Source organism: Pseudochaenichthys georgianus, chromosome 7, assembly GCF_902827115.2.
Source record: "Pseudochaenichthys georgianus chromosome 7, fPseGeo1.2, whole genome shotgun sequence".
Classification (NCBI taxonomy): Eukaryota; Metazoa; Chordata; class Actinopteri; order Perciformes; family Channichthyidae; genus Pseudochaenichthys; species Pseudochaenichthys georgianus.
Genome location: NC_047509.1, coordinates 35619881 through 35647584, shown reverse-complemented (window position 1 = coordinate 35647584; position 27704 = coordinate 35619881). Strand labels below are relative to the sequence as shown.

At 41.1% G+C, this 27704-nt stretch overlaps 1 protein-coding gene across 2 annotated transcripts in view; it reads right to left on the bottom strand.

The window, feature by feature from the left end:
* The window catches only part of plxnb1a (plexin b1a), a 108763-nt gene that overhangs the window by 37849 nt on the left and 43210 nt on the right, over window positions 1-27704 (bottom strand). For both annotated transcript variants that reach the window (XM_034087770.1, XM_034087771.1), the window contains exons 2-3: window positions 4707-5577; window positions 3811-4053 (exon numbers count right to left, since the gene is read on the bottom strand). In XM_034087770.1, coding sequence (XP_033943661.1) covers window positions 3811-4053; window positions 4707-5567 — 1104 coding nt within the window. In that variant the 5' untranslated portion in view covers window positions 5568-5577. The remainder of the gene's footprint in view (window positions 1-3810; window positions 4054-4706; window positions 5578-27704) is intronic.

The following is a 27704-nucleotide window of genomic DNA, read 5'->3' as shown; positions in this document are numbered from 1 at the left end:
TTAGCCATTACATCTGGTTATAAACATGCAAGCCAAAATTAGCAATTCAATTGAAATCACAGTTAAGGTGAGTATGTATGCACCTTTAAAACTAAGCTAACTAATGCATTTCATATATGCTAATGGTACAAGGCTCTTTTGGGCTGCTCTCTTCTCCATCCTTCTGTCCATATATGGTCATGGCTGGCTATTAAAGAAACACGATTGTGACGGCCAAAATACCAAACTAGAGGTTTTAAAATAAAAATTATTTAAAATGTCCACAAAACGAAAGTAACTTCATGGTTGCTACATCCGCTTCTTTCCTAAGTGTAGCATGTTAACAGAATGCATCCGAATGACCTGTGTTTCACTGATCTTAACACATTAAACACGTACGGTTCAGACGAACAACTTCATAGTCACGTCTTTCAATTAGTTTTCCATTCTTCCTCCCATTGCCTCAGAGCCTTTGAATCCTCTTATCACAGTAAGAGGATTGCACCATAGATTAAAGCAGACTCATACGGACACAGCCATCTTGCTCTTTGGTTGTGCAAAACAACCACCCTAAAGCCTGTGTTCTGGTAAGCGCCCGAGGTCTGGCTCCACATCATTGCCCCTGATGCAGGAAGTAGAATAGGAAATATATATGTTTTAGTCTACTAAAGAGTTTGTTAATTAAATAAATAAGATGTCTTATCATGAAAACATCCTCTCTATATTTAATCATGTCTGTTTCTTTCAGCATCGCTTTTTTTTCATCCTCTGTTATTTTATTCCAATGTTTGCTAGTCTTCTGTCCCCCCTTCTCTCTCTACCTTCTTATGTCATTAGTATACGTTTTTTTCTTTTTTTTTGTAACTCCTATCTACGGAGCCCTGGAGGGTTCATGGAGAGAAGAATACATGAAACGTGGCCACGTTTTACTTTCTCGTTCGCACGAGTTAATAAAGCGTGCGCACGAGTTAATAAAGCGTGGGCACGAGTTAATAAAGCGTGCGCACGAGTTAATAAAGCGTGGGCACGAGTTAATAAAGCGTGCGCACGAGTTAATAAAGCGTGGGCACGAGTTAATAAAGCGTGGGCACGAGTTAATAAAGCGTGCGCACGAGTTAATAAAGCATGGCCTCGTTTTATTTAAATTGAGGGATTCCTGTCCGTGACTCACAGAATCTGCTGCTGCCCGCAGCTGTTTTATAGAAGGAAAACATCCTTCACTTTATGAAATCTCTGTGGCACCAGTGGCCTGTACTACGAAGCAGGATTTGCTATTTACACTATTCATTCATGAAGTATGACGCTGCGCTGTCAGCATGCGTCTCCATGTTTGTGATTGGTCAAATGTTGGTAACCCCGTCCCTTTCACGTGAACGCACTCTCAGCCGGACAGAGAAACCCTGGTTGATTTGCTGAGTTAATAACCAGCTTCGTAGGACCGCTTAGCGACATCGCGTTTGTTAGGGTTAGTTAAGCCGGGTAACTCAAACATATCCAGGGTCTGTTGAACTGGCTTCGTCGTACAGGGCACTGGAGGCAGTAACGTGTAGCTCAGCAGAATCTGAGAAGAGCAGCACCAGCTGCAAAGAGCGGTGCCTTTGACTGTTTACTTCACTGCGTTGCCCTTCATTAGAACCGCTGGATAGAGGTCGAGGCTGCTACGTTCAACCACACACACCTCTACACACATCCAACTACCAGAGTATTCCCCCTTGTTTTATGAAGGATATGTCCTGTCACCGGGGCGCATGATGTGTGTGTGTGTGTGTGTGTGTGTGTGTGTGTGTGTGTGTGTGTGTGTGTGTGTGTGTGTGTGTGTGTGTGTGTGTGTGTGTGTGTGTGTGTGTGTGTGTGTGTGTGTGTGTGTGTGTGTGTGTGTGTGTGCTCAGCTCCGCTCTGTGTGTGCGTGTTCGGTGTGTTTGTGTGTGTCCACCGGCATTTGTTTTGAAATTACCACGAACAGTAATTTACACAAATCTGGTTCTCCATAGTTATGTGTATTCCCAAATGAAAGAAATGTGTTTAATCTTAATCTCGATGTGCTATAGTCCTGCCGGAGTGCACCGGAACGAACGATACTATCATAAACAAATGCCCACACACACGCACACACACACACACGCAAAACGAGGCCACGCTTTATTAACTCGTGCACACGCTTTAGTAACTCGTGCGCACGCTTTATTAACTCGTGCGCACGCTTTAGTAACTCGTGCGCACGCTTTAGTAACTCGGGCGCACGAGTTACTAAAGCGTTCGAACGAGAAGGTATCTCGTGCGAACGAGAAAGTAAAACGTGGCCACGTTTTATTTATTTGTCTCTATGAACCCTCCAGGTCTCCGTACCTATCCTTCCTTGTCAGAGCTCATTAAGCAGCATCACAGCTGATTCAGGGTTAGCTTTGTTTATTGATCGCTAACGATCCCATTAAATGGTTCTGAATGCTGCAGGACCTGAGTGGCTGCGGGGGGGGGGGGGGGGGGGGGGCACTGGAGGGCTGCAGCTGGGAAAAACTACTCCTAGCGCATCTGGGATTCTTGGGATTTTTTTTAAATGAGGTCCTCATTACAATGCCTTAATTCTTCCTGTTACTAAGCTTAATCTGGGCAATCCAATTCTCCTTTGTTACCAAGGTATACTTTCTGTTTTGTCTTTGTGTGCCCTTGAAACCAATTGAGTCTATACACTCAAGGTATATAAAGACGGCAGGACATAATGTATCCTCATGTATAGCATGTATGTACTAACCCTAACAAGCACTCAATGCATACAAAACCGCCTGATGGTTGTATGCCGCCTGTTGGAGCTATATATCTCTTTATATTATTTAATAGTTTAAACATTTATTTTCTTGCTGTTTATAGTGTTTATTATTATCATTTATATGTATTCTTAATTAGCGACATAAGTTAAAGTAGTTTCTATGCTTTTATTTTGAAGGCATGTTTTGGGCACTCGGTGATTCGAGCACCTGGTGTAATTGTATATATTGGAGACAGGTGGGTTGTGGGAGCCAGAGCACTAGTAGGCAAACGGTTTTTTACCAGGGTTTTTCACCAGAAAGGAAAGCCATAGGAAAGGCTTAAAGGAACCAACCATAGGAAACCTGTTCATTGTCAATGATATTGGATCATAATAAATGCACAACGGAGAATCTTGTCTGGACCTGGATCATTGCCCTGCGTAATATCCGCCAACTAGTGCCTCAGCGGCTGTTAAGTTATCTGTTTTAGTTCTATATGATTTTGGCCGCTACACCGCCAAAAAACATTCAAAATGCAGTTCACAGCCATGTTTTTTCAAAATGGCATTACGTCATCATTTTATCCCATTAAACCTTTGTGTGAAATTGTCATAATTAGCATATGAATGGTTGAGTAATGGCCAAAAACATGTTGTGTGAGGTCTGATAATATATCCTTGGCTCTAGGTGGACCTTTGTCCCAAACTTGAAGCAAATCCCTCAAAGCATCAAAGCAAGTGATATCGTGTTTACAAGAATAGGGAAGATTTAAGGACATAGTGACCTCCACCTTTGACCTTTGACCATCAAAGTCTTCTCAGTTCATGCGGATGTTTGCACCATATGTGAAGAAATTCCTTCATGGCATTCCTGAGATATCATGTTCAAGGCACACAACTGGACAACATGATGGCTACGACCTGGGCCATCACCAACTTGACAATCTAACTATAGAATGTCCTTCTGACAAAGAGAAGCTTTCATATGAGCGTGTGATTGGCACAATCTGTGTTTTAAAATACCCATTTGGGCTGATGATGTCGATATGAGAACATTAACCTTCTTTCTTATTTTTCTGGATTCTTACCATGGGCAGGTTGGCACAGCTGGACTTGACCTCGTACTCTATGTACGCCACCTCTCCTTCCCCCTCCACCCGGCCGTCCTGGGTGTAGCAGAGGTCGCGGGTGGAGTTGATGTGTCTGTCCAGCTCCTCCAGTGGGTAAACGCACAGAGCCGAGGCATCCAGGGGATTGTTGTTTGTGGAGCCGGCGTGGGTGGAGAAGACTCCCAGCAGATCCTCGCCTTCCTGGTCTCCACCTTGTCCCACCTGTTGCAACAAAGGCATGGGAGAAACATGAGAAAGTTAAACAGAGCCAGCATCAGAGTAATGTTGATTTAAAAGCAACATTTCACACTCTATAATCAAGGAATTGAACCATACTTAAATTGCCGCTCCCCACAATTTATTCAAGGATTCTTGGCATCGTTTGGAGACAAATGACTAGACAAAATAACTAGACAAATGTATTCCGATTCCAATTTCTTAATACCCATTACAAAAGTTTAATCAGTAACCTCAGTAAGTATGACAATATTAAAGTCACTTGGTTACGTCCAAATATGCACGAGAGAAAATAAAAAAAAATGCTCAAATGTAGCCTTTTTCTCTACCATGTATAGCAGAAGTAACAATAACGGCTACATTTCCACCCATTGAATGTAAATATATATATATTATATAGATAAAAACCATTGTGTGAAACTAGTTCTGTGAAGTGCTTTAATGTGTATGTGGTAGTATATTTTTCTGTATTTTAAAATTGGAACCCTTCCCTCATCTTTACTAAATGGGGAATGTTATTCCTCTTTTTTTCTGTACTTTGGACGCAATACGGATTCCTTATTAAATCAACAACGTTCCATTTATTCCGTTCCTCCCCAAGCCTGCTTATTTGATGATAACATTTAGTCCGAACGTACCTGAGCAGCCTGGAGAAAGTTGTAAGTCCTGGAGAAGGAGGGGGATCGGCAGACAAGAGGAACTTCCACATAGGAATAATAGGAGGTGTCGTCCAGGCACACTCTGGCAGCATACGTCCGGTACTCCCTCGATGCTGACTTGATGTCACGACGGTAAAACAAAAAGTAAACATAAGAGCGCCGTGTGAAAGACATCACAAAATGGTGGTCATATTCCGACAGACGTCCAGCGACTGCCAGCTTAGCCGTCTCCTCGTAGGAAAAGATGGGTTCTGATGAAAGGTGGCGGGTGGAGATGGGCGGGTGGCTGGCGGTATAGCCCCTCCCCACATACATCACTGTCCTTTCCCCGCCACGAAGCCCCACCACCAGCCCCACGGTTGAAACCAATGGGTCATTGGCGGCGACATACTGCGTATCCACGGGCCTCTCGGTGGAAAAGACAACCTCTTTGATCGACTTGAGGTTGCGTTTCTGGCAGGTTCCCTGGTGGATGCTGCCGCAGGTGATCAATTGCAACGCCGTGGGATCCACCAGGAGTAGTTTGTTGTGGTTACTGGTTCTCCTGGCCTGGGGACAGTTGAACTCGTTGACTGGGGGAAGGCACTCTTTGCTGTCGCTTACTGGGCCAGTCGCCTCCTCTTGTTCCAACCGGAGTCCGTCCAATCCGTCCAGCTGGAAGAGGTGGTCCCTGGCCCCCACGTACACCGTCCCCACAGTGGGGTCCGGGTGGAGCACCAGGTGCTGGAACTCAGTGTCATTACGGGAGAAACGAGGGTAGGAGCGACCATGGGCTGTGGCAAAGAAGATGAGGATGAGGAGGAAGAGCAAGGTGGAGTTCAGAGTCTTCCCATGTAGCATGGCAAATATTCTGAGGAAGGAAACAGAGCAGGGTCAGAGGTCTGAGCTAGAGGTTTTACATCATTCACTAAGGCTAAAAGCTGCTTACCATATAGTTGAGTATCGCGTAAGTTTAAGAGTTTTAGATGGCTTAGGTTTAGGCCAAGATAAATGTTAAGATGTGGTGAGAGGAACTTCGTAAGAACGTAAGATTGCAAGAAATAGGAGATGGTGGAGGAGTTATATCCAGGGTGGGATTTTAACGGTGGCCATGGCCGTCGTAGCCCCTCGTTCTGGCCGTTATGCCCCACAAATAAGTGTACGTCCTACGGCCACCATGGCCTTTGGGCCCCTCACAATGTTAAAAGTTGCTTTGAAAGCGTCAGAACAGTGGTTTCTGAACTGCATTATGCTGCGTTCAAAACGGACGCGATGCGAATACTCGCATTGCTCTAACCCTGGAGTTTCACTGCGGCTGTCAGCTGTGTTTACTCCTGTCATTCAAACAGGACGCGCTGGAGGGGGCGGGGCTTATATCCATGCAAATACTGTGGTGGAAACCAACTACGACCAAATTGACCTATTTTACCGTGATTTCATTGTAATACACGTTTCAAAATGATGCCGAAGCAACTAAATACTGGTAACGGTTAGTAAAAACCATGCTTTGACAAGTGTGCAGACAAGACGACAGGCGAAAACCTTTTAAAATGCGTGTTTTGTGAATGGAGATTGGATCGATCAGGATAAACTAACGTTGTAGCTGCTCCGTCCAAACTCACAACAACGTCCTAAAGACAGAATTAAAGCAGCGACTGTATTCGTCATGACAGACGGTTTGTACATCTTTAACGTTTGTCTAGTTTCTGAACAGATATGAGGAGCTGTGAGGAGTTGAACACACACATACACAAATTATTATTCAAAATAAAGTATTTCATTTTATATACGGTAATACTAAGGAGGCATAGGCCTATATGATGATACGATTATTGATATTAAAAAATGATTTGTTTTTTTGTCATTAGAAAGTGAAGTTATTTATTTGTAAGCTCGAAATCCTAATTTTCCCCTCATTTTGAGCTTACAAATATGCCATGGCCTTTGTGCCCTGAAAAAATGTGGCCTTTCCGCCCTGAAAAAATGTGTGACACCAAAGGCCAAATTGGCTTGCCCCTAAAATGACGAAAATTCAAGCCTGGTTATATCACAGCACGCAAATGTGTCAGCATGTCCACTTTGTGTTACTGTCAAAGACAAAGGTTAAAACATATTTATTGTTCAAATATTTGAAGTATAGTTGTGTATTCTCTATTCAAACAACAGCGCACAGTTGAAAGTATTTGTGTACATTGCAAAGTTTCAAATCTGTTAAAAAGTATTATTGTATTATTGTTATCAAACCCAGAAAATATCTATAAGGCTGACTTTCCTTGTGGGGCAAAGAGCAAAGTTTGATGAGCAGAAATATGGAAAACAGTGTGCAGGCTGTCAGATCCATGAAAAAGGCAATATGTTTTGTAATTATGGATTAAAAAAACAGTTGAAAAACATTTCTAAACATCTTGAACATCTTATTCCCGATAGTAAACAAGTTAAAATTGCCTTACTAGCGGGAAAAGGAAAACAATTATTTCAAATGGCCAGCACAGGGTGACTTTTCCATCTTGTTTTTGTAATTTATTGATAAACTCAGTGAACTTTTTCTTACAATATAATACACATATAAATACACAATACTGCAGGGTATGCTTTAGGGCGTGGCTACCTTGCAAGGCAATTTGATTTTCAAAACATTTCTAAAAATATTGCCTTACTAGCAACAAAGGGAATTGATCATCAATATATGATACAAACGGCACAAGCATAACATACACACTATCCCTGTTCGGTTTTCTCTTTAGATTTATAGACAACAAAAAGTACAATATTGCTGCCATTATTGTTATCTAATACAGTTCTCAACGTTTACAATTCTGATCTCATTATCCATGTTCTTTGTTAAGCCTGGAATGTGGAATCCCATTATTTTCTCTGTGTCTATGAACGTTAGCAACACTCAAAATGACTCATCTGATTGCAAAGTAAAAAGAAAGAAACAATTGAGTCATAATTCAGAGACAGACGGAAGCAATACTCAAGATGATTGTCCCATTATTCTCCATAATGTCACAACATCTACTCTAATATGATTAGTGCTCATAACGCTAGTATGTACTGTAGAGTGTTTTCATTGCTATCCAAACAGCAGCAGCCGCAGTATCCCTTACAGCCGGACGGAGCGTCTGAAACAACAACTCTCATTTCCCATTTCCACAGCTATCACTCAACATGTCGGGGCAGAGTGGTGTGTGGACACTGAGAGCCAGTTAAAAATGCCTTTCATTATTAAACAGATTACTCAGACCTTTCACTGACCTCACTGAGAAGTAGAATAACTACTGTAAACCATAATGTATGGAGCACGCTTTAAACTGGGGATTTGTAAGATATACACAATGCGACATACAGATTATAATGAAACAATTAAATTGAGCTCTCGCAACAACCTCCCCCAAGTATTATAAATGCCCCAGCACTTGTAAAACGAGAAGTACAATGTTTAGAACAAAGCTATTGGACTGTAAAAAACACAGACGTCTGCCTTCGGTCTTTATGGGGCCAGTAGACAAATTATTATGTAGTTGTTTGTTCCATCTGTTCCATTTGAAGTGTTTAACAGTATTGTAATAATACAAGGAACAAAGGTTTTTCCACAGCTTTAAAAAAGGATATATTATTAGGATTATTTAGGATTTTAGCCTTTGCAGACCATTTACATGCACACAAACATAAACAGACTACAGGAAAGGGAAAACCCAAAAACCACGAGGGAGACTCTTTAATGTCACAATTCTACTCAAAGATTGTATGGCATCCATTTGAGAAACTCTAGGCATCAAACTACCATAATCATATAGGGACAACATTGTCTTTGGCCCTAACCATTTGCAAAACAGTGAATAGGAGATAGGATTCATTAATGTTAGACTGAATCACTATGTGGCTGACCAGTTACGTTAAATTACAGGTCAATTATATGTTAATTGGTCTTAAAAACATTGGTTGAAATGTCAATCGAAATGTCTGTTTTTGCTTGTTTCTTGCATTAAGTATTTGTCCTTGCTGCTGTGATGCAAGTACATCTCAGACTTGATCCAACAATTGCGTATAAGTGCAGCGTATGATATTAAAAAGGGACATGCCGTTTCTGCACCATTACCTTGCCGTTTGAATAGATTGCTCAGATATTACAAATGCAGTGCTATCTCACCTAACTGTCGACCCCCTGGGGCTGCAATCAGGACAAAGATGAGGGGTGGAGAATAAAAAAGGAAGAAGCTGTGTGTGTGGGTGTGAATGTGTGTGTATGTGTGTGTGTGTGTTCATAACCAGTGGTTATCCAGGAGCAGGTGCATGTGTCTTAGTATGTCTGGCAAGTGGATGAGTGTGTCTCAGGCCTCCGTTTGACTTATTCATGAGCAGAATAAGACATATAATAACTAATAACCCCCACGCCCACTGTCAGAGGATTTGAACGTGGTGTGTTTGTGTGTGGATGTCAAGAGGAGTGGCCAGTACAGTCTGTTAAACAGGGCTTGAAAATCCATAGTTGTTTGTGACAGGGGAGGGATAGTCCTCATGAAATATATATGCAAAACAAACCAATTCAGTGTGCCTCATGTTTTATTGAGGCAAATCTCTAGAGCTCTTCGATACACTTTGTCTTCCGCCACATTATTGGTGTGGCTTTTACTGAGTAGCTTCACCACTTTGAATGTTCACCTCTGGATGAACTGTTGCATCGTTGACAATTCCTTTGATCTGTGGCACTATATTCAACTTCAAATGTGTCAAATTCTACCAAATACCAGCAAGTCGAAGGAGACTTACATCAGCTTCCACTGTACTTTGCTTTTAGTGCTCGTTTGCAAATGTTAGCACGTTAGCATGCTAAACAAAGATGGTTAAGATTAGGGATGCCAGCGATTATTCGATTATTCGAATATTCGTTACAGTCTCCATAATCGAATATTATTTTTAAAAATCGATTTTTTTTTTTTTTTATTATTTATGTTTTTTTTTTTTTTCTTGCTCAGTTTCAACCAAAATATATATATATATATGCTAATAATAGTAATAGTATTAATAATTGTAAATGGCCATTGGTCACACCACCAGTTTGTTTTACTGTAAACTTGGAGGAAGCCTGCGTGCAGAGCAGACTGCTGCTGCAGCACGCTACACACCGACCCCACCCCCACCCTCTCCCTCACACGTGCGACTAAAGATGAACAAAGCGGCAGCCGGCAGGTAAAAAGAGTTCCTCCTTGTGGAACTACTTCGAACATACAAGTCCAAAGGAAGTTAAATGCAAGCTCTGCGAAAAGACGTTGGTCTATCACAACTCAACCACACGGAGACGATAACGAAAACAAACCGAATTGATATCAAAAAAGTCTTCCGTCCATACGCAAATCGGCACCAGAAACGTGTCCGTCCACACGAGACTGCTCGACCCGCTGTAGTACATATGCCGGGCCTTTAAGTGGCGCTGTACTTTCGCCTCAAAATACACCAAAAGCATAAGACCCCCGAGCATGGTTGCCATGGTTGCCCTTCTGTTTATTCTCCGCGGTGGATTTAGCAACATGTAGTTCTCCATCTCCACTTGTTACTCATGGTTGTGGTAGGGGAGCTGTAGATTTTTGCACTAACATCTGTAGCATGGTCAGTAGCATCTGGAGCACGAACGCAACTCTGTGATCTGCCATTGTTGTTGTTGGCGAAACACAACAGCAGAGGTGGGGAGAGGCAGGGCTCTGGCTATTTCGGCGCCCGCTGTTTCTCTTTTTCTCCCTCCCCGAGGCGAGCGTGTGCTCCTGCTGTAAAAGGCACCCACTGCCACTAACCCTGAGCCTGGCTCCCAAGCAGGACGTTCTCCCCGGTAGTCTACCAGCAGATGGAAAAACATCCATCTCTCCGCCTCTTCCAAGGGACGAGGGAACCGTGCGGGGGGGTCTGCTGGAGGCTCCTGCTGGGTCCTGTCCTGTCCTGCGAGATACCGGGACCTGGCTCGAAACACTCCGAACACTGTTGTTGGCGAAACACATCAGCAATGACGCGGGAGGGAGCAGTAGAGGTGGGGAGAGGCAGGGCTATTGCGTCATCGTTATCAGGAAATGATCGTATAGGGCCGTACCCACAGAACCGTTTGGCGCCCCAGAGCATTGCGTCTGCAGATCTACCCACCTTGGGACCCGCTATCGCTATCGTTTCTGCGTTTCCCTGTCGGCCTCGTGTGGCCGAACCGTCTATATCAGTGGTTCCCAAACGGTGTGCCGCGGCACACTGGTGTGCCGTGAGGCAAGTCCGGGTGTGCCGTGGGATTTTGTGACAACCATACGTTATTATTGCAAATTTGCAATATACAACTACATAAAAATAATTATTTTTTTATTTACTATATCAGTACTTTGTAGGTTTGTATATGTACGTAATCTGCGCGACTACATCTCCACCTGCAGTGCTGCATAAACATGGCTGAGTCAGCGATAACTCTCGAGGGGTGGACGTATGCCCATTATTTTGAGTTCATCCGAAGAATAGACAGGAATGTGACGGTGAGGTGCAAACTGTGTCCAGGCCAGAAGCTGTTATCCACTGCTGTAAACACCACGTCAAACCTCAACAAGCACCTGCAAAGAACATGCTAAGGTGGAGCTACCGCACACGCTATTTGTTGTTTGTTTATATCACAGTCTGTTCTTCTTCTTCTCTGTCTTCCGGTTGTTGCCTGTTTTGAATGACGAATACACACTACCGCCGCCTGCTGGTAAGGAGAGTTATTGTCACTCACGCATGCGCAGTTCGTACGTGCTCGGCTGAAGTCTTTGCGGTGTCTGGTTCCAGTGCAACACATGGCCAACACGCAGGAGAACACGCCGACGCAACAGCGTGAGCAGAGATAGACTGCACAAAATATACAGATAGCAGGAGACAGAGGACAGCCACGGTCAGATAGGAAAACATTCAGGATGGAAACTGAACTAAAGAGAACATTTGAAACTTTAGCAGTCTGCGTGATCTGCCTGCAGGGAGGGGCGGGCCGGCCCTGCAAGTAAAGTAACGAGTTACTTTATGTAGAGAGTAACGAAGTAGTGTAATACTTAAGTAATATATTACTTTTTTTTAGTAACGACTCTGCTGAAATGTTACATTTATAATTTGTAGTTCAGGACCATGGACAATGCAGCTTCCTTGCATTGACAGTTCTCTGTGCTGAATTTCCTTTGTCTCATTTTTAATGTTGTGACCTGTCTGGTTTAAATGAGTGTGTTGCTGCTTTGATGAAGCCTAATTTGATAACGTTTCAAATTCATTTCTGAAATATTTCGTTACTAAATATTTCATGAGTAATATAGTTGTCTTTGTTACATTTTATTTGGCATTTGTAAATAATTATGCACATTTACAGATATTTTACATGATATGAGTGATAACACGTGTTATCAGGGCTATTTTGCACAATAGGTGTGCCTTGAGATTTTGACTTGTCCTTTGGTGTGCCTTGGGCACAAAAAGTTTGGGAACCACTGGTCTATATGATAGAGAACTGTAGCGGATAGGAGCCGTATCGTCTCCGAGTGGCTTCAGCCTAAGACACTTTGACAGCAGCGTTAGATCAATTAAATGTAATTGGTGTTTTTTTTTGTTTCACAGCCGAATAGAAAGAAATCATTTTACACATCAAGCTCATCATATTTAATTCAGGAATGTCCTTCAATCACAACTCCAAAACAATTTGTTTGTCAGGTACCTAACCCTAACTCTAACTTTTGTTAAGCTGGATCTTTTCTGCCTCGTCAAGCCTCTGTAACACAGAGCCTGGGAACAATTCAAGACAAATTCTCACTGCCCCTCTGAGCAGCGTCCTCACCTGCTCTTTGACCAGCCAACATGCCACAGCAGACATATTTATAGCGCGTGACGACCCCATGACCATGGGAACTTCCTCTTACCAAACAGCAATGATGGTTTCCTATGAGCTAACATGAGAACAGACTTCATGACTGTGGTGGGAGATGGAGGGGAGGAACAGAAGCATAATAATTGTAACTGTGGTAATGAAAAAGCCAAAATAAGATATTTCTTTTCCATAACCGAGACCTATTAAGCATTTCCACTTCATTTATCAACTAAATTACCCCTCTTACACTTAGATAGCTCTTTCATCTATTTAACTGTGAGTGGAGGACATTTATGGATTCCCATTGGCGTAAATACACAAGGCATCTTTTTGTGCCTTTCAGCCAACAATGAGCACAAATCTGCAATCTTTATTCACTGCATCCGGGCTTTGCAAATGCCTGTATCCTAATGTTTAAAGTTAATCTACTTGTACTCTTACTGTGGAAGTGTTAGGTAGTAATACAAATACCACCACCACCACCCTTCAGAGAGGCAGAGGGGTCTCCTCTCATGCTGTTCACCAACAATCGCAGAGTTCCTCAGTTGTGTCTGGAATGCAGCAAGTTCGACCATGGGGCACAGTCCAACAAGCTATACATAACCTCTAGTAGACCATTAGACTGTCAACTGAAATGGGGAGGGGACCGGGTGGTCTCAAAGAAACTATGGAGCCATATTCCCATGGACACTAGCAGAAACATACCCAGGGATGCAAACTCATCAGGTATGAAAAAGGTGACAAGGATCCGAGCCCCCCGACCCCACGGAATATCGGCTTTAAAATGAGGAATAACAGATGATTTTAGCAGTCAGAACAACTAAAGCAGCAGTTACTAAGAACAGAAACGCCAAAGAGTCACATCTAATAGAAATATATAAAAGCATTTATTTTAATTGTGTAGCAGTGAGTTTAACATTTTGGCAGCACTGTTGAGCATTTTGAAAATGTATTTTCATGCCTCTGTGCAAGGCTTAGTCTTTCTATCTTTATAGCCACTGGTGTAAAGTAACTAAGTTCATAAACTCAAGTACTACTTGGGTACAATTTTGAGATACTTGTACTTTATTTAAGTAGTTCAATGTTTCTTTTGCTACTTTGTACTTCTAATCCACTACAGTTCAGAGGTACATGGTGAACTTTTACTCCACTACATGTATTAATCCCTTTAGTTACTTCACAGATGTGGATGAATGATGTGAAATCTAATCAAGTGTTGAATCAGACTTTAGTTCCAGAGGAGTACATCCACAAGCTACCCTGCAGTCTACAAAGTCATTCAGACTAGCTGCACCTTCACCAGCTTTGAGAACACTTTCATGATAAATCATTATAAAACATATCATAAATATTATTCTGAAATGGACCAATCTGCACAACGACTACTTTTACTGTCGCTGCTTTCACTATATTTTGATGAGAATACTTTTCTACTTTCACTTGAGGAACATTTTGAATGTAGGACTTTTACTGTAACAGAGTATTCCTACTTCTACTTTTACTCAAGTACAAGATCTGAGTACTTCTACTTTTACTCAAGTACAAGACCTGAGTACTTCTACTTTTACTCAAGTACAAGATCTGAGTACTTCTACTATTACTCAAGTACCAGACCTGAGTATTTCTACTTTACTCAAGTACAATATCTGAGTACTTCTACTTTTACTCAAGTACAATACCCGAGTACTTCTACTTTTACTAAAGTACAAGATCTGAGTACTTCTACTTTTACTCAAGATCTGAGTACTTCTACTTTTACTCAAGTACAAGATCTGAGTACTTCTACTTTTACTCAAGTACAAGATCTGAGTACTTCTACTTTTACTCAAGTACAAGACCTGAGTACTTCTACTTTTACTCAAGTAGAATATCTGAGTACTTTTACTTTTACTCAAGTACAATATCTGAGTACTTCTACTTTTAATCAAGTACAAGATCTGAGTACTTCTACTTCAGGGTTGCCAACTTTGGGTACCTGGCTGGAGTGAGATTTTGATATGGGTTTAATTACACATATGCGCACAAAATGACTGCTATCGTGTCAGCAGCGAGACCTTAGCATATATATAGGATATATATACAATGTATACAAATACACAATATTGGACACAGACTATAAAGGGCACAACGTTTCATTCACTAATGAAAGTCAAACACATGTTTGTTTCCACTGTTTTATTGTGTGCCTGTCGGGATAAGCAATTAATTGACTTATCGTACGATAAATAAAAATGAACTCGATAAATTTCCATTTACATGAGGATGTGACTAGCAGTTTGAAAGGATGTACTTCAAACTTCAAACTATATTATTATATATTATCATTATGTCAGTGGTCTAAATGGTCATACAACGGTGCCGACAATAATTTCCGGGAAAATGTATCAAAAATCAATCAAAATAATCAAAAATAATTATTGTGAGAGGCAACATGAAACACACACACAAACAAATCTACAGACTTACTCCAAACTGCCAAACATATTAATTAACACACTCTCACTCTAATATACTCTTTGACTCTATTTTGGCCTAGAACAATAAGCAGCAGACTTTTAACTTTTTTATCATTTCTACTGGATGTTATATCTGCGCATGCGCAATACGGGTCGGCAGTTGCGGCTCCAGAGTATTTGTGTTGGGTAATCTATGGTAGGGCTAACCCATACAGTGGTGGGGCTCAAATCAGTATTTGCAATGTAATTACACGCTCCCCTTGACAGTGAAACGCCACGCGTGAGGGTTAGATTATTTCCCTGTCTCAATCCAAATTGAACTGTATGAAATAAAAAGGCACATTTGTCCAATCCTGCAATTTCTCCACAAGTGAAAGAGCTGACATGCTGAAAACCCAACCCCTGCAGGGGGGTCTGGGGGGATTCTCCCCCAGGAGATTTTTTGAAATACTAACATAAAATACACATTCTGGTACTCTCTTGAGAAGAAAAAAAAGAAATCTATTACTACACGACATATTTAAAAAAAAAATGAATGCCATTTTAGTTTTGTGTTACTTTGTTCTGAAAGCTGAACCTGCTGCTCCTCACAGAGAGAAGAGGGAAGAGGCTGTTTAAATTACTTTACATTGTGGATAAGGGTGGATAGCCCCCATTGTTCTGTGTGTCAAAATGAAAGACAGCCCACACACCTATCAATCATCAAACCGTGGGGTCTTATTTCATTACGTGTTGATTTCTATCAACACGTAATGTTGTATCGATGTATATAGAGATGTACTACAGCAAAAGTATTCTCCGTCGGGACTTCCTGCAACAACACCACGCTGTTATCTTGATTCTGATTGGCCAGGAGACATTATCAAAGATGTTCTATTGAGAAGACGATCACTACACGTGACACAAGTTTTCAAAACCGTTTATAGTCTTTGGTATTCTTGTTTTTGGCGTGAGAATAGTTTGGGCAGCGTGAGAGCGTGAGATTGAGAGTGAAAGCGTGTGTCACACGCCAGATGCGTGAGAGTTGGCAACCCTGTTCTACTTCTACTACAAGATCTGAGTACTTCTACTTTTACTCAGGTACAAGACTTGAGTACTTCTACTTTTACTCTAGATCTATACTTATACCACCTCTGTTTATAGCCTATTGGAAAACGAAGGCTAAAGCTAACGTTAGCAGATAGTGACACTGTATGCTAGCTAGCTAGCTCAACGATTCCTTAAATAATATTGCGACAGAAAAACTTTTCAGTTCACAATGCATCACGCTCTGCCGACAGGGAGCTCTGCTTTGAACACCTGAACGGCCCGTTCTAACAGCTGTTCACCAGCAGTCCGGTCTGTGCCAGTGACTCCGGACCACACAGTTAATTGTTTACTGTTTACTGTTAACGAACGCACCGTAGGTAATGTAGCTGCTGAAGCTAGACCCTCCTCGCGGAGCAGCAGAGCCGACAGGCAGGAAGACTCGAGCACACAGCTCGCGCTTCATTATAATATATAAAAAAAAGAACACCATGCGTGTCATGATGGCACATAACAGCTCGCGGCCGCAGATTACTCCGGGTCCTTTAGTATACATTTTAGTTGCTGCCAAAACGGTTTATTTGCAGCAACTAAAATTAATCTTGTAAAAAAAGTAGAAGGTAGAAATGGTACTGCATCCCAAAAAAAATGTTCTTATATCAACTGGAAGATGGTACCATATTTGTTGTGTCTCGTCAAATGTGTTAGTTATGTTTATGTCTTTTGTCTGTCATTTCCTGTTGTATGTTGTACTCACCTCTTGTCTTTCATTTCCGGCCCTGTTTTCTTCCTCCCCTTTTGTGTCTGCCCCGCCCCTGATTGTTTCCACCTGTTCCCACTCACCTCATGTTTAAATAGTCCTGTCTCTCCCCTGTCCTGTGTCAGTGCGTCTTGCTTGTTTCCCCGAATGGTCGTGCCAAGCCTCAACTCTGAAAGGACTGCTTTTCACTCACTCACTCAGGTTTTGTTATGTTTGTTTATTTGGTTAGGCTTAAGTTTTTTGTGACGCTAGTTTTTTCCTCCTTGTGAGCGCTTTTTGTTATTTACACTACCTACTCTGTTAAGAGGGATTACCTGATCTGTTCAAATAAATACACTTTTTATTACATTCAAGACTTTGCCTCTGGGTCGTGCATTTGGGTTCTTCAGGTTGTGTCGAGGTCCTGACAATATTATTCTGGAGTCTGGAGAGTCTTAGCAACTTAGAACTTGCTGGTCTCTGAAACTGGACCTTGACTAGAACGCCCCACTTAAACCTAGAATATTTACGTTCTTTTAGCTGCTGATGGCAGGGTGACCTACCCATCCCAATCAACAGCAGTAGATAAATTGATACTAGTACTACTACTATTAACTCCTCAGAATGTGTTCTCCTCAGTGAACTTTTGCCCTAACCATTTCTATCCGTCCCGCTTTCTCTCTCTGTCCACATTTATTAATCACAGAGAGTCTGCTGTGCAAGTTCATTTCTATAGCACTTAATGAGCCGTGACAGCCCACTGAACGCCGAAGACCCCATAAAATATGTGGGGTCAGCAGCTCAGGGACAGTGGGGAACATTGGGCCCAGAGCCATCGAGCATTGCTCTCCATTGTTATGTTCTGCTGGGTTGACTGGGTCTTGCCCCGGGCTCCGACTCTGCAGCACTGGCATCTGTGGATCCTATCGAGAATACAGTAGAAAGACTAGCAGAGTCTGTCTGTTTGAGATCAGCAATAACTGCCCCTGGGAGGCAAGGAGATACAGAACAGACACAAACGTTTGCCAGTAAACAACTAGATTTAATTTAAAGTACGGAATGGAAAGAGTTGGCATATGTTTGGGTGACGTTCATGAAACTGATAGGAGTTTAGTTGACGACACATTTTTAAGAAAGACGGAAACGCCCTTCTTGGAACCTTTGCTGTTTTATGCTGAAGGATTCTGTTTATTGTGAAGACAAAATAAAGCCAAATTGAAAAAAATAATCGAACCAGTCGTGTCTGGCTTTCTGTGGCAATAAATTATCGCTAATCGAGAAAATTGCATCTATCTGGTAAATATATCAGTGACATCAACAGGGGAGGTCTAAAGCTAAACCTTAATTTGCCATAGATATCTATAGCTGGAATCCTGTCAACCATTTGCACCAACTATAAATCCAGCTTTAGCGTGATGTCATGCATTGGACAAAGTTGCAAGGGCGTTATTCACCAATGTTGAGTGATACACACCAAGGGTAGCACTTATGCCAAGTTAGGCAGGACCACTTTCTCCTTAGAAACACGACGGAAAAGTCAACCAGAGCAGTTATACCGCGTTACATGTGAATGCAGCTTTAGTGATTCACAATAGAATTTTCTGTAACTTCATGCCACAGCAATATTAGACACTCAGAGCAGTCAGATGTGTTTCTCAACTAAAGTGAGAAATAAAGTACACTTGAAAGGGGTTGGGTATGTGTTTGAGACGGCTGTTGCCTTCTGATTTCACACCGACTACTTACATTACTATTCATATATATGTGACCTGCTCTATCAAAATCAGTCGCATTGACCCGAAGACACATTTTGAGTTGTATACACTGTTGGAAAGAGGATATTCCTACCTTTCTAATGATATCAGGATTGTTGTTGTACTCCAAATATTAAGCAAAATATGTCACATTATATAATGACTGCCATCGAGTCATCATTTTGAGAAAAAGGCCTTCAAAGTTTTCTCTTCTCTGGAATCCATTGATCTGATTGATTATTAGCGGAGCAAATTATCAAAATACTACGGAGGGAAGATATTTTCGTTTGGAGGGGAAGCTCGCGTATGTGTGTGTGTTTGTGTAATTTTGCGTTTGTGTGTATTGTGTTTGTTTCCCGGGGAAAACACTCACGAGAAACACCGGCTGTTGTTATGCCTGCTGTGACGTTAAGTTACTCCGTTCTCCGCTTGTAATTATGCCGTTACAAGCTTCAAAGTTATATTTATCATCTGAATTTGCCGAAATATTTGTAATATTCTGAAAGCCAAGACTTTGTTTAATTGAAATCAGATGAAAACACTAACGGACCCTGCCGTGTTATCTATGATTACTATATGCTTACATTCATAATTTCAGCCGGAGGGAGGGGGGGCGGCGCTGAGGAAGAGCAGAGTGGCGAGTGAGAGGTGCCTGTCTTCGTCCCTTTACAAGCTTCAAAAATGTATTTATCGTGTGATTTTGGAAATAAAAGTTTCATATTCTGAAAGCCAAGACTTTGTTTAAAATCAAACAAAACACGCGAACCCCGAAAAAATTGTTTTTTACATAAATCCACGTTTATTTTGAAATGAGCCGTTGCGACTTCCGACTGATTTCGATAGAGCGGGTCACATAGCATTAACTATTCCTCAGTCTAACCAAATAGTTTTTTTTGCATTCCCAATGCTAACCATGTGTTCAATTCTGCTTCCTTATTGGAGTAGTAGTGAATGAAAAAGAAAGGTTAAAATTCAAGGATCCCAAAAATTGGCATGCTATACTGTATACGTTCCCGTGAGATCAAGTTAAACTAAAACACAAAAAAATGCCTGCTTTCCCACCCAGATTGACATCAAATTCAATCTGGAGCCGTGATCACGCCCTTTGCATCATTTCAAATCCAAATGTACATCGACATACAGTGTAGCCACTGCTTGTGTGTCCCTACTTAGACAGTTAGATCAGTGAAAGTGCTAATATTATCAGAGGCAGATATACACATGCTTGGCCCCTTTCCACTTCCGTCGCCTTCTCTGGGGTCAATGGCCATCTCTCTCCCCTCAGTTCACATGCAGACACAGAGGGTCTCTCTCTCTCCGGGCCCCTCCGGTGTGCTGAAGGGGCTCTCTGTCTGCTGCTAGAGGGAATAGTGTCCCTTTCACAGCTCCTCCACCAAGAGGCTGTGCTGAACGGACACAGGATAAAAGCCACTTCCCTTGGAAAGAGAATCCACACACACACAAACATCTACAACACACTTTTTCATGTGCACAAACCCAGACTCGGTCGGACGGTTTTATAACAGGATCTTTTTACTCTGGAGACAGTTAACTCTCCCTGGGAAAAGCAGGTGTTGAGCTGAGCTGCTTAGCGCAGCACGACACACATGACCTCAGATCAACTGTAAAACTATTTGAGCTTCATGTGCTGTAATCTGTTATTGATGATTATTCATAATATGCCAGGTTGTTTTGTTCTTTTATAATAATTATGAAATAGAAAGTTTGAAATTCAATGACCTCAAAAACAAACAAAATATTTGTTATTACTTAAAACTATTGTTTCCATAACTATGAGTTTGATTTATTTATTATATTGTTTTTCACTGTATTGTTTTTATCATATTGGTTTTATAATGTAATATTTATGAATAAAAAAGCCCATGATACTGAAACAACTTCATAAATATGCCATTTGTTTTTAAATTGTTATTTATTATTATTTACGAAACTCTTCAAAATGTAATATTCTTAATAAAAAGCCATTGTGAAAGGTTATCAGAAGTAACCTTTTAAATGCTGTGACCTCGGGAAAAAGTAACCAGAATAATAAAACATTTTATTACAATGATTTCAATTAATTGTATTAACTCATTTCACAATGTATTGTTTTTTTGTTTATTTTATTCATACATATATGATATCAGATGTATTCCATAATGCTATATCTAGTAAGATGCAGAAAGAGTAAAATGCCATGATATGCAAAAACGTCAAATAGGCCGATGGGTATTTTTTTTAAACAATTATTAAACAATGTATTGTTTTTTTGTATGTTATTCATAAATGTATCATATTTATTTGATAATGGCATATTTATGAATAAATAAAAATGGCATGATACTGCAACTTCATTATTTTTTTTTATGAAATCATTCAAAATTAAATAATGAAATAGGGCAGAAGGAACAAAGAACAAAGGGTTTTATTTAATTCAAATAATTATTTCCTTTTTCTTAAATCATATTTATTCTTTTTTTATATTATTTTTAATAAATGTTTAACCCGTTGGGGCTTTTTATATTAACTTTTTTTTGTCGTTATTTAAGACTTTTTTTGTGGTTATCTAAGACACTTTTTGAAGTGTATTTTCAAAAAGGTTGAACTTGTTTCTCTGAGTATCTGGCTCCAAGGCCCTTTGACCTTGACTGAGAGGGAGGGAGAAGACAAGTGTGCTGTAATGCTTCAGCTCAACACTCAACAGGCTCAAGGATCAAAGAACAGCCAGGGGATGGACTGACCAAAGCAGCTGATGCCTAATTTAACTTCTTAACCGGGGTCAGGCAAACGGCTGTGGGACCCATCTGGCCCTGGAGTAGGGTTGGATATCGTTTGAATTTCCACGATTCCGATTCCGATTCTACTTTTCGATTCCGGTTCTTAACGGTTCTCGATTCCGATTCTTTGAGGGGCAGGGTAAAAAAATGATACATGCTTCTTCCACCAAAAAAATTACATTTATTCGAGAAACTTTTACACAGGTTAGTTTAAAGTAATATTCACATTAATCAGTCTGTTTATATTCACTGCTATGTAACTTTAACCTGAGAACCACTGAAGCTACAACAGTGCAACAGTCCAACTTTTAAAAACAGTTCTTGTTGAGAAAAACAAGCATATCTGCCTTCTCAGGCATACCGGGAAGAAATGTTTGAACATTTTGAAGTAAAATGCTTCAATCTGGTGCACTTTAAGCAGAATTACTAGAGACTAGATCTAGGGGGTACAACTCTAAACACCCATATGAAAAAGATCGGTTTACATTTTAATAATTAAATAACAAATAGCCTACATGTAACGCATTTTATTTTTGTTGTTCATTCATATCTTATTTTACTATTTTATTTATGCATATTTTTTTATCTCCAGTTTAAAACGATATGTCTGGTTTACTGTCCTATAGTATACATTGGAATGATTTCAAACCTGTTTTATCCCAATAATTATAAAAGAGTGCCTTGGAAATATGTGTTTACATAAATTGTGATCAAAACGTTTGAGACCCACTGAGATAACTTAGACTAAAGTGAACTATCTAAACACTCAGAGTCCTTTACCTCACTGAGCTGAAGTTATTAGCCTCTCAGTCTGACTGGAGAGGACTCTCCCTCCACATCATTGTAGAAACATCTTCTTCCGTTAGAGCAGCTAGCACCAGATGCTAATAACAACAGCGACGGTTCCAGTGCACCCTCCCTTTCTCCCTCGCTCACGCGCACTTTGGCTGTGAGCTGCGGTTGCCAGATAAGCCAACATCCCTCATTTTCATCACTTGCAGCGCCCATCGTACAGGGCAAATGAAAAGTGTAACCGGGATGAAAAGGGTGTTACATTTACTTAATTATGAATGTTGTTATATCAAGACCGAAAATTAGGATGAGCACCAACGGTCAAAACATTTATTTTTTCTCCCAGAGCTGTCAGCGCAACACCTCCACAGATCTGGCGCCCTAGGCGAAGATTTATAATGCCAGTGCGACGGGCCGGCCCTGGTCTCAGGTTACACTGTAGGAAATGTAGATACAACGCTACATTTCCCGCCCCGCTGCAGTCATGCAGTAGGCTACGGAGAGCGGCGAGAAACATTTCCTCAGGAATCGAAAAGCGGAACCGAAATTCACATTTCTAAATGATGCCGTTGGAATCGAAATGTTGGAACCGGTTCCGAACCGGAACCGGTTCTCGGTACCCAACCCTACCCTGGAGTGCAGTAAAATATGGCAACTTAATAAGCATGTGTGTTAAAAATCAAAAAATGCAGAGAGTGGGTGTACAGAGAGTAGGGGTGTAACGGTTCACAGAAGTCACGGTTCGGTTCGTACCTCGGTTTAGAGGTCACGGTTCGGTACGGTTCGGTACAACAAGAAAAAGCAAAAAAAAAGTCCCAAATGCATAATTCCAGGTTTGTTGTTATTTATGTTTGAACAGTCATGCAAGTTTCAGTTTAAAAATAAAGAACTCTTTTTTTGAATAATTAACTGTATTAAACAGTTAAAAACAAACCATACACAGTACACTGAGATGGCCATATTATCTATACTGGCTGATGTCAAACAAAAAGGTTTCATCAAGCTGTAAAGCTAAAAAGAATGTCTTGAAAATATGACATCATAAATAATAAGAAAGTGTTTCAAGAGCGCAAAGTCGTTGAAAAACATATGCCAAAAGCTTCCGTTATTTATTTTGGTTTCACGGCTTTCATGTCTCTTGGCTTCTTAAAAACTGCGGGGATCAGCTGTTGAACTGCTGTTGTCTTTTGCCGGGCTCCAGTCATTGGCAAATCTGGGTGATGCCTTCTGATATGATTTAGCATGTTTGGCGTGTGTTACATACCGCATACCGTAGCATACCGCACCACTGTAGAACAACGGCGACACACCGTCCTCGTCCGATCCACCACTCGTACACTCCATCGTTATTGTAGTCCACGGGGAACCCGAAATGTTCCCACACAGCTGATTTAAAAGAAGCAGGTGGGTTCTAGCTCCTGTGTGTTATCTGAAATCGCCATACTAACTTTTCTTCTTCTTGTATTTTGTTAGTTTTGTAGTGTTTTCTTCTTCATTTGTTGTTTAAGGGCGGCTGGCAAACAGCTTTTAGGCACAATACCGCCCCCTGGATTATATATAGTGTAGTGGATACTGCCCTAAATGACACTTTTTTCCCACTCATAAAAAAAAGACGTATTCGTCGTGTGACTGCGTGTGCCTAACCGTGACGTCCGAACCGTGACGGTACGGGACGAATACGGATACCGTTACACCCCTAACAGAGAGTGTACAGTGCCGGTGGTCAGATCCTTAGAGAGGCCTCTGCTGACAGGGATGGAGCGCACACAGCAGCAGCCAACAAATCCTGCCACAATTACAGACCTCAGCTCTCTGGACTCCCGTAGACAACGTTTTTAAAAGAAATAAGAGTACAGTGCCTGTGCTTCAAGCGCAATGACTTCCTTGACTTCACTGCACCCGAGAATGATTCAGAGGCTGCATTTGTCTACAGACATATTTAGGCAATACAAATCGTAGGTCCACTGACTCTCGTACAATACAACCTATCTACCTAATGGAAAATAAAAAAGTCACAACATAGTGCATTAAGAGAGTGCAATAGACAAAGTGGTGCATGAAAGGAATACGAAAATCATATAAACACAAGATAGAAAAAATATCAGCATTTATATTCTCAGTGAGCTTGAGAGATGCTAGACTGATCTTCTTACATTTTGACAAAGTCATGTTAGCCTTCTCCCCTGTTTTTCAAAATTGATGCTAACTGTTGCTTCATATTTAATGCTCTCATCCAATTATGGCCAGGAAAGCTAACAATTAAGAAAAAACTTCCCACAAACCTGAAAAGAAAATCAAGAAATCCAAAAATGGCCAAAACAAAGGCTAGTAGTATTGTCTTAAAGCAGGGGTGGGGAACCACCGGCCCCCGGGCCGTATACGGCCCGCGAGACCATTTGGTGTGGCCCTCGAGGTAATTTATAAACACATGCAAAAAAGAAAAAAATTAAAGAAATCTAGACTGCAAAATAAGTAAACAAGTGAGTGCCTGTTTTTCCTGGCCAAGGTCAGGGTCCTTGAACACAACACAAACGTGTCATCACGTGGTATATGTCTCGTCTTACAGGGGTGTAGTTCTGACGGAGAGCACCGGAACGCCGCTCCGCTCCGGCACTTCCAAAAATTGCAGTACCCATAAGGAGCCGTACACATGCTGCAGTTTTTGCGTGGCTGTGTCTTAGTTGTAAGCCCAGTGGCGATCTGTCATACTGATCATACAGTCAATAACCGTGTTGTTATTAGCATCTGGTTAGCTAGCTATGCTAACAAATATAAGAAGCTTTTTCTACAACCAGTGAGGTAAAGGCACATCTTTATATGATCATTATAGTTATAAAACAAATAAGAGAATAAAGTAAACAGGTATAAAATACTATATGACAGTAAAAAAAAGTTGTTATTAATAAACAAGAATAAAGTTTAAAAGGGGAGGGATTTGTAAAATACCCATAAAGAAAAAGAAAATCTGCTTACAGGTCTGTTTCATATGGGTGTTGAGAGATGTATCCATAGATCTCCTAATGTTGCTCTCAAAGTGCACCAGATTGATGCTTTTAACTTCAACATTTAAAAAAACAAATCTTCCCGGGAGAGCATACCCCCGGACCCCCCTAGAGGAGGTTAAGTCCTACCCCCCACTTAAATCATGTTCACATGGATAGTCTAAATACATTTGCACACATCTTGTGTCCATATATTTCTGTTTTGGTGGTCATGCCACACTGTGCACGTGCATGCGTGAGTCATGGCAAGATATCTGGATTAAGAGGTTGCTTTTTCTTTGCACAGCATGAAAGAAAGGTGAAATGGGTGGGCTGTGATTTTAGTATTTTTAAGCAGAGGTCAATAATTTGTACGGCCCTCGGAGGATGTAGAACACATTGAAATGGCCCTTGAGAGGAAAAAGCACCCCACCCCTGTCTTAAAGGGATAGTTCGGACTTTTCGAAGGGGATTGTTTTAATAAATTACTGTATTCCCTAAAGTAAATGGGAGTTGACGTTCCGCAAATGTATAGAAACAGACAGGACTACTAGCACAAAGCAAAGTACTAGTGGATGGGGGGGTAAGCATTCAAATATTTTAGCCACACAAAGAATCTGTATCAGAAGTAAGTGAGAGTTACAACAAGACTATATTCACTGTTTTATCTTGTGTGGTAGACTTTTCAATCCATCAGACTCCTTTGGAATGACATACATTTTTACATGTAGAAAACACATGGCCTGTTGATGCTTCGCTCTGTGATTTTGGCCTTTTAAAAAAGGGATTGTTCGTTTTCACAAAAAACTGGAAAAGTTAACAGACAAAGGCATTAGTATTTAAAAAAAAAAAGACAAAGAAGGCTTAAAAAGCTTGTCTGTGGCCAGTTTGGGGTTTGAATTTGCCCCGGGCCATATGCTCGGGTGAAGCATCACGTCATGGAGGACGCTGGTATGGTCATTGTGTGGCAGAATGCTAAGGAGGTGGCAGTGGGACGTGCATGCGTATTCATTTGTTTGCGGATGGTCTGCATACATTACCACCTACGGCTTGTACAGCCACATCTCCAGTCCAAGTCACACACACACACGGCCGCCTCTTCTTTCACAGTACTCAATAGCCTAAGAAAGCCCTTTGTCGTCCTTCGTTGTCGTGGCGACATGCCTGGGTTGAGTGAATAGAGAGCGGAGGTCTAGCTCTCCCAGTCTGCGGGCATTTTAATCAGCTTGTCACACTGTCTGTGGTCTAACAACGCTTGTGCAAGCCCTCTGTCCCTTGTGACGGCCAAAGATGCTTCTTAGCATTTTTTTTTTTTTTTTTGGGCAAGCACATTTTATGATTCAGAGAGAGCATCAAGCCTGATTTTCTGCTCTGTTATTGGATTAGACAGTCGAAAAAAAGTGGCGCTTCCAGGCAGAAGACCAGATCGTGAACCAGAGTATTATTGTTAATATCACTTGGCTAAGGCTAGAAAATCTGGTCTGCTTTCTGCCTACCCTCCAGTGTAATAAGTGCTGTGGTTATGAAACATGCAGTATGCCTTCTCAAAGTCCCAGGATAAGCCTAAAAAAAAACATGCATTGCTAGCGGTTTTGAGTTTGGAACAAGAAGCTGAGAACATGATTTGTTTTATTCATGAATGAGTTTGCAGCTCATGACCCCTGGCGAACCTTTGACTCATAACATGGTAAGTGGAGGCAGTCCTGCGTTTCCTTCGGTCTCAACAAATCCTCTCGCCTGTCTCTGCTTCGTTCTCCCCCTCCCCTCTGTCCACCAGGCCTGGTGTCTCAGATGCCACGCATTTTTGAAATGTTTGGTCAGGGATTCTTTGCGGCTGTTGTCCCTGCACGACTGTAGTGATAACCGCTGAAGCATTATATCATTACATCATTTCGCCATTAAGAAAAATAAACTCTTGTGGTTAGACCAAACCATGCATCTGATTAAAGTCAAACTGAAATGTGGTTAGACTTCATTTTACGAGTAAGCTAATAAAAACTATGGTGATACTGCAAAATGTTTAGGACATTTACGAAAACGTAAAAGTTTTAATTTTCCATTGTTTTATTCCTGGGTTCTGTGACGTGTGAATACCCAAATCAACAACAAATGGACCAATCTGCCAGGATCCCTTCTTTTGATAAAGCTTACAGTTGATAGAATAATCTACTAAGAGGGCAATGACACGCTGTGCCTCTTCACCTACATTTTGGTTATTGCTCTTTCACTTAAATCCTAAAAGCTTGAATCTTATATTTAAAACTAAGGTTATTACTACTTCTCATTCTTCTAAATCTATTCTCTCTCTACTTCTCATACTCTACTCCTGTAATCTATTCATTCTATGTTCTCTTTATCCAAAACTAGTGGTGCACGATAATTATCGGCCCGATAATTATCGGTCCGATATTAGGAATTATGACGTCATCCCGATAAACCTGATAAAAGTATTAATAGCCCCGATAATATACAATATATTTTTTGGGTAAAAAAAAGAAAAATATACTGCCGTGTGGGTGGATTGGGATGAGGGGCGCTTGTTTTTCACTCGGCTCCTCCCGTTTAGCCAGTACTGTGGTATTAGTGGTTTAGGAAGAGGGGAGTTTTTTTTGCGGCCGTGAAGC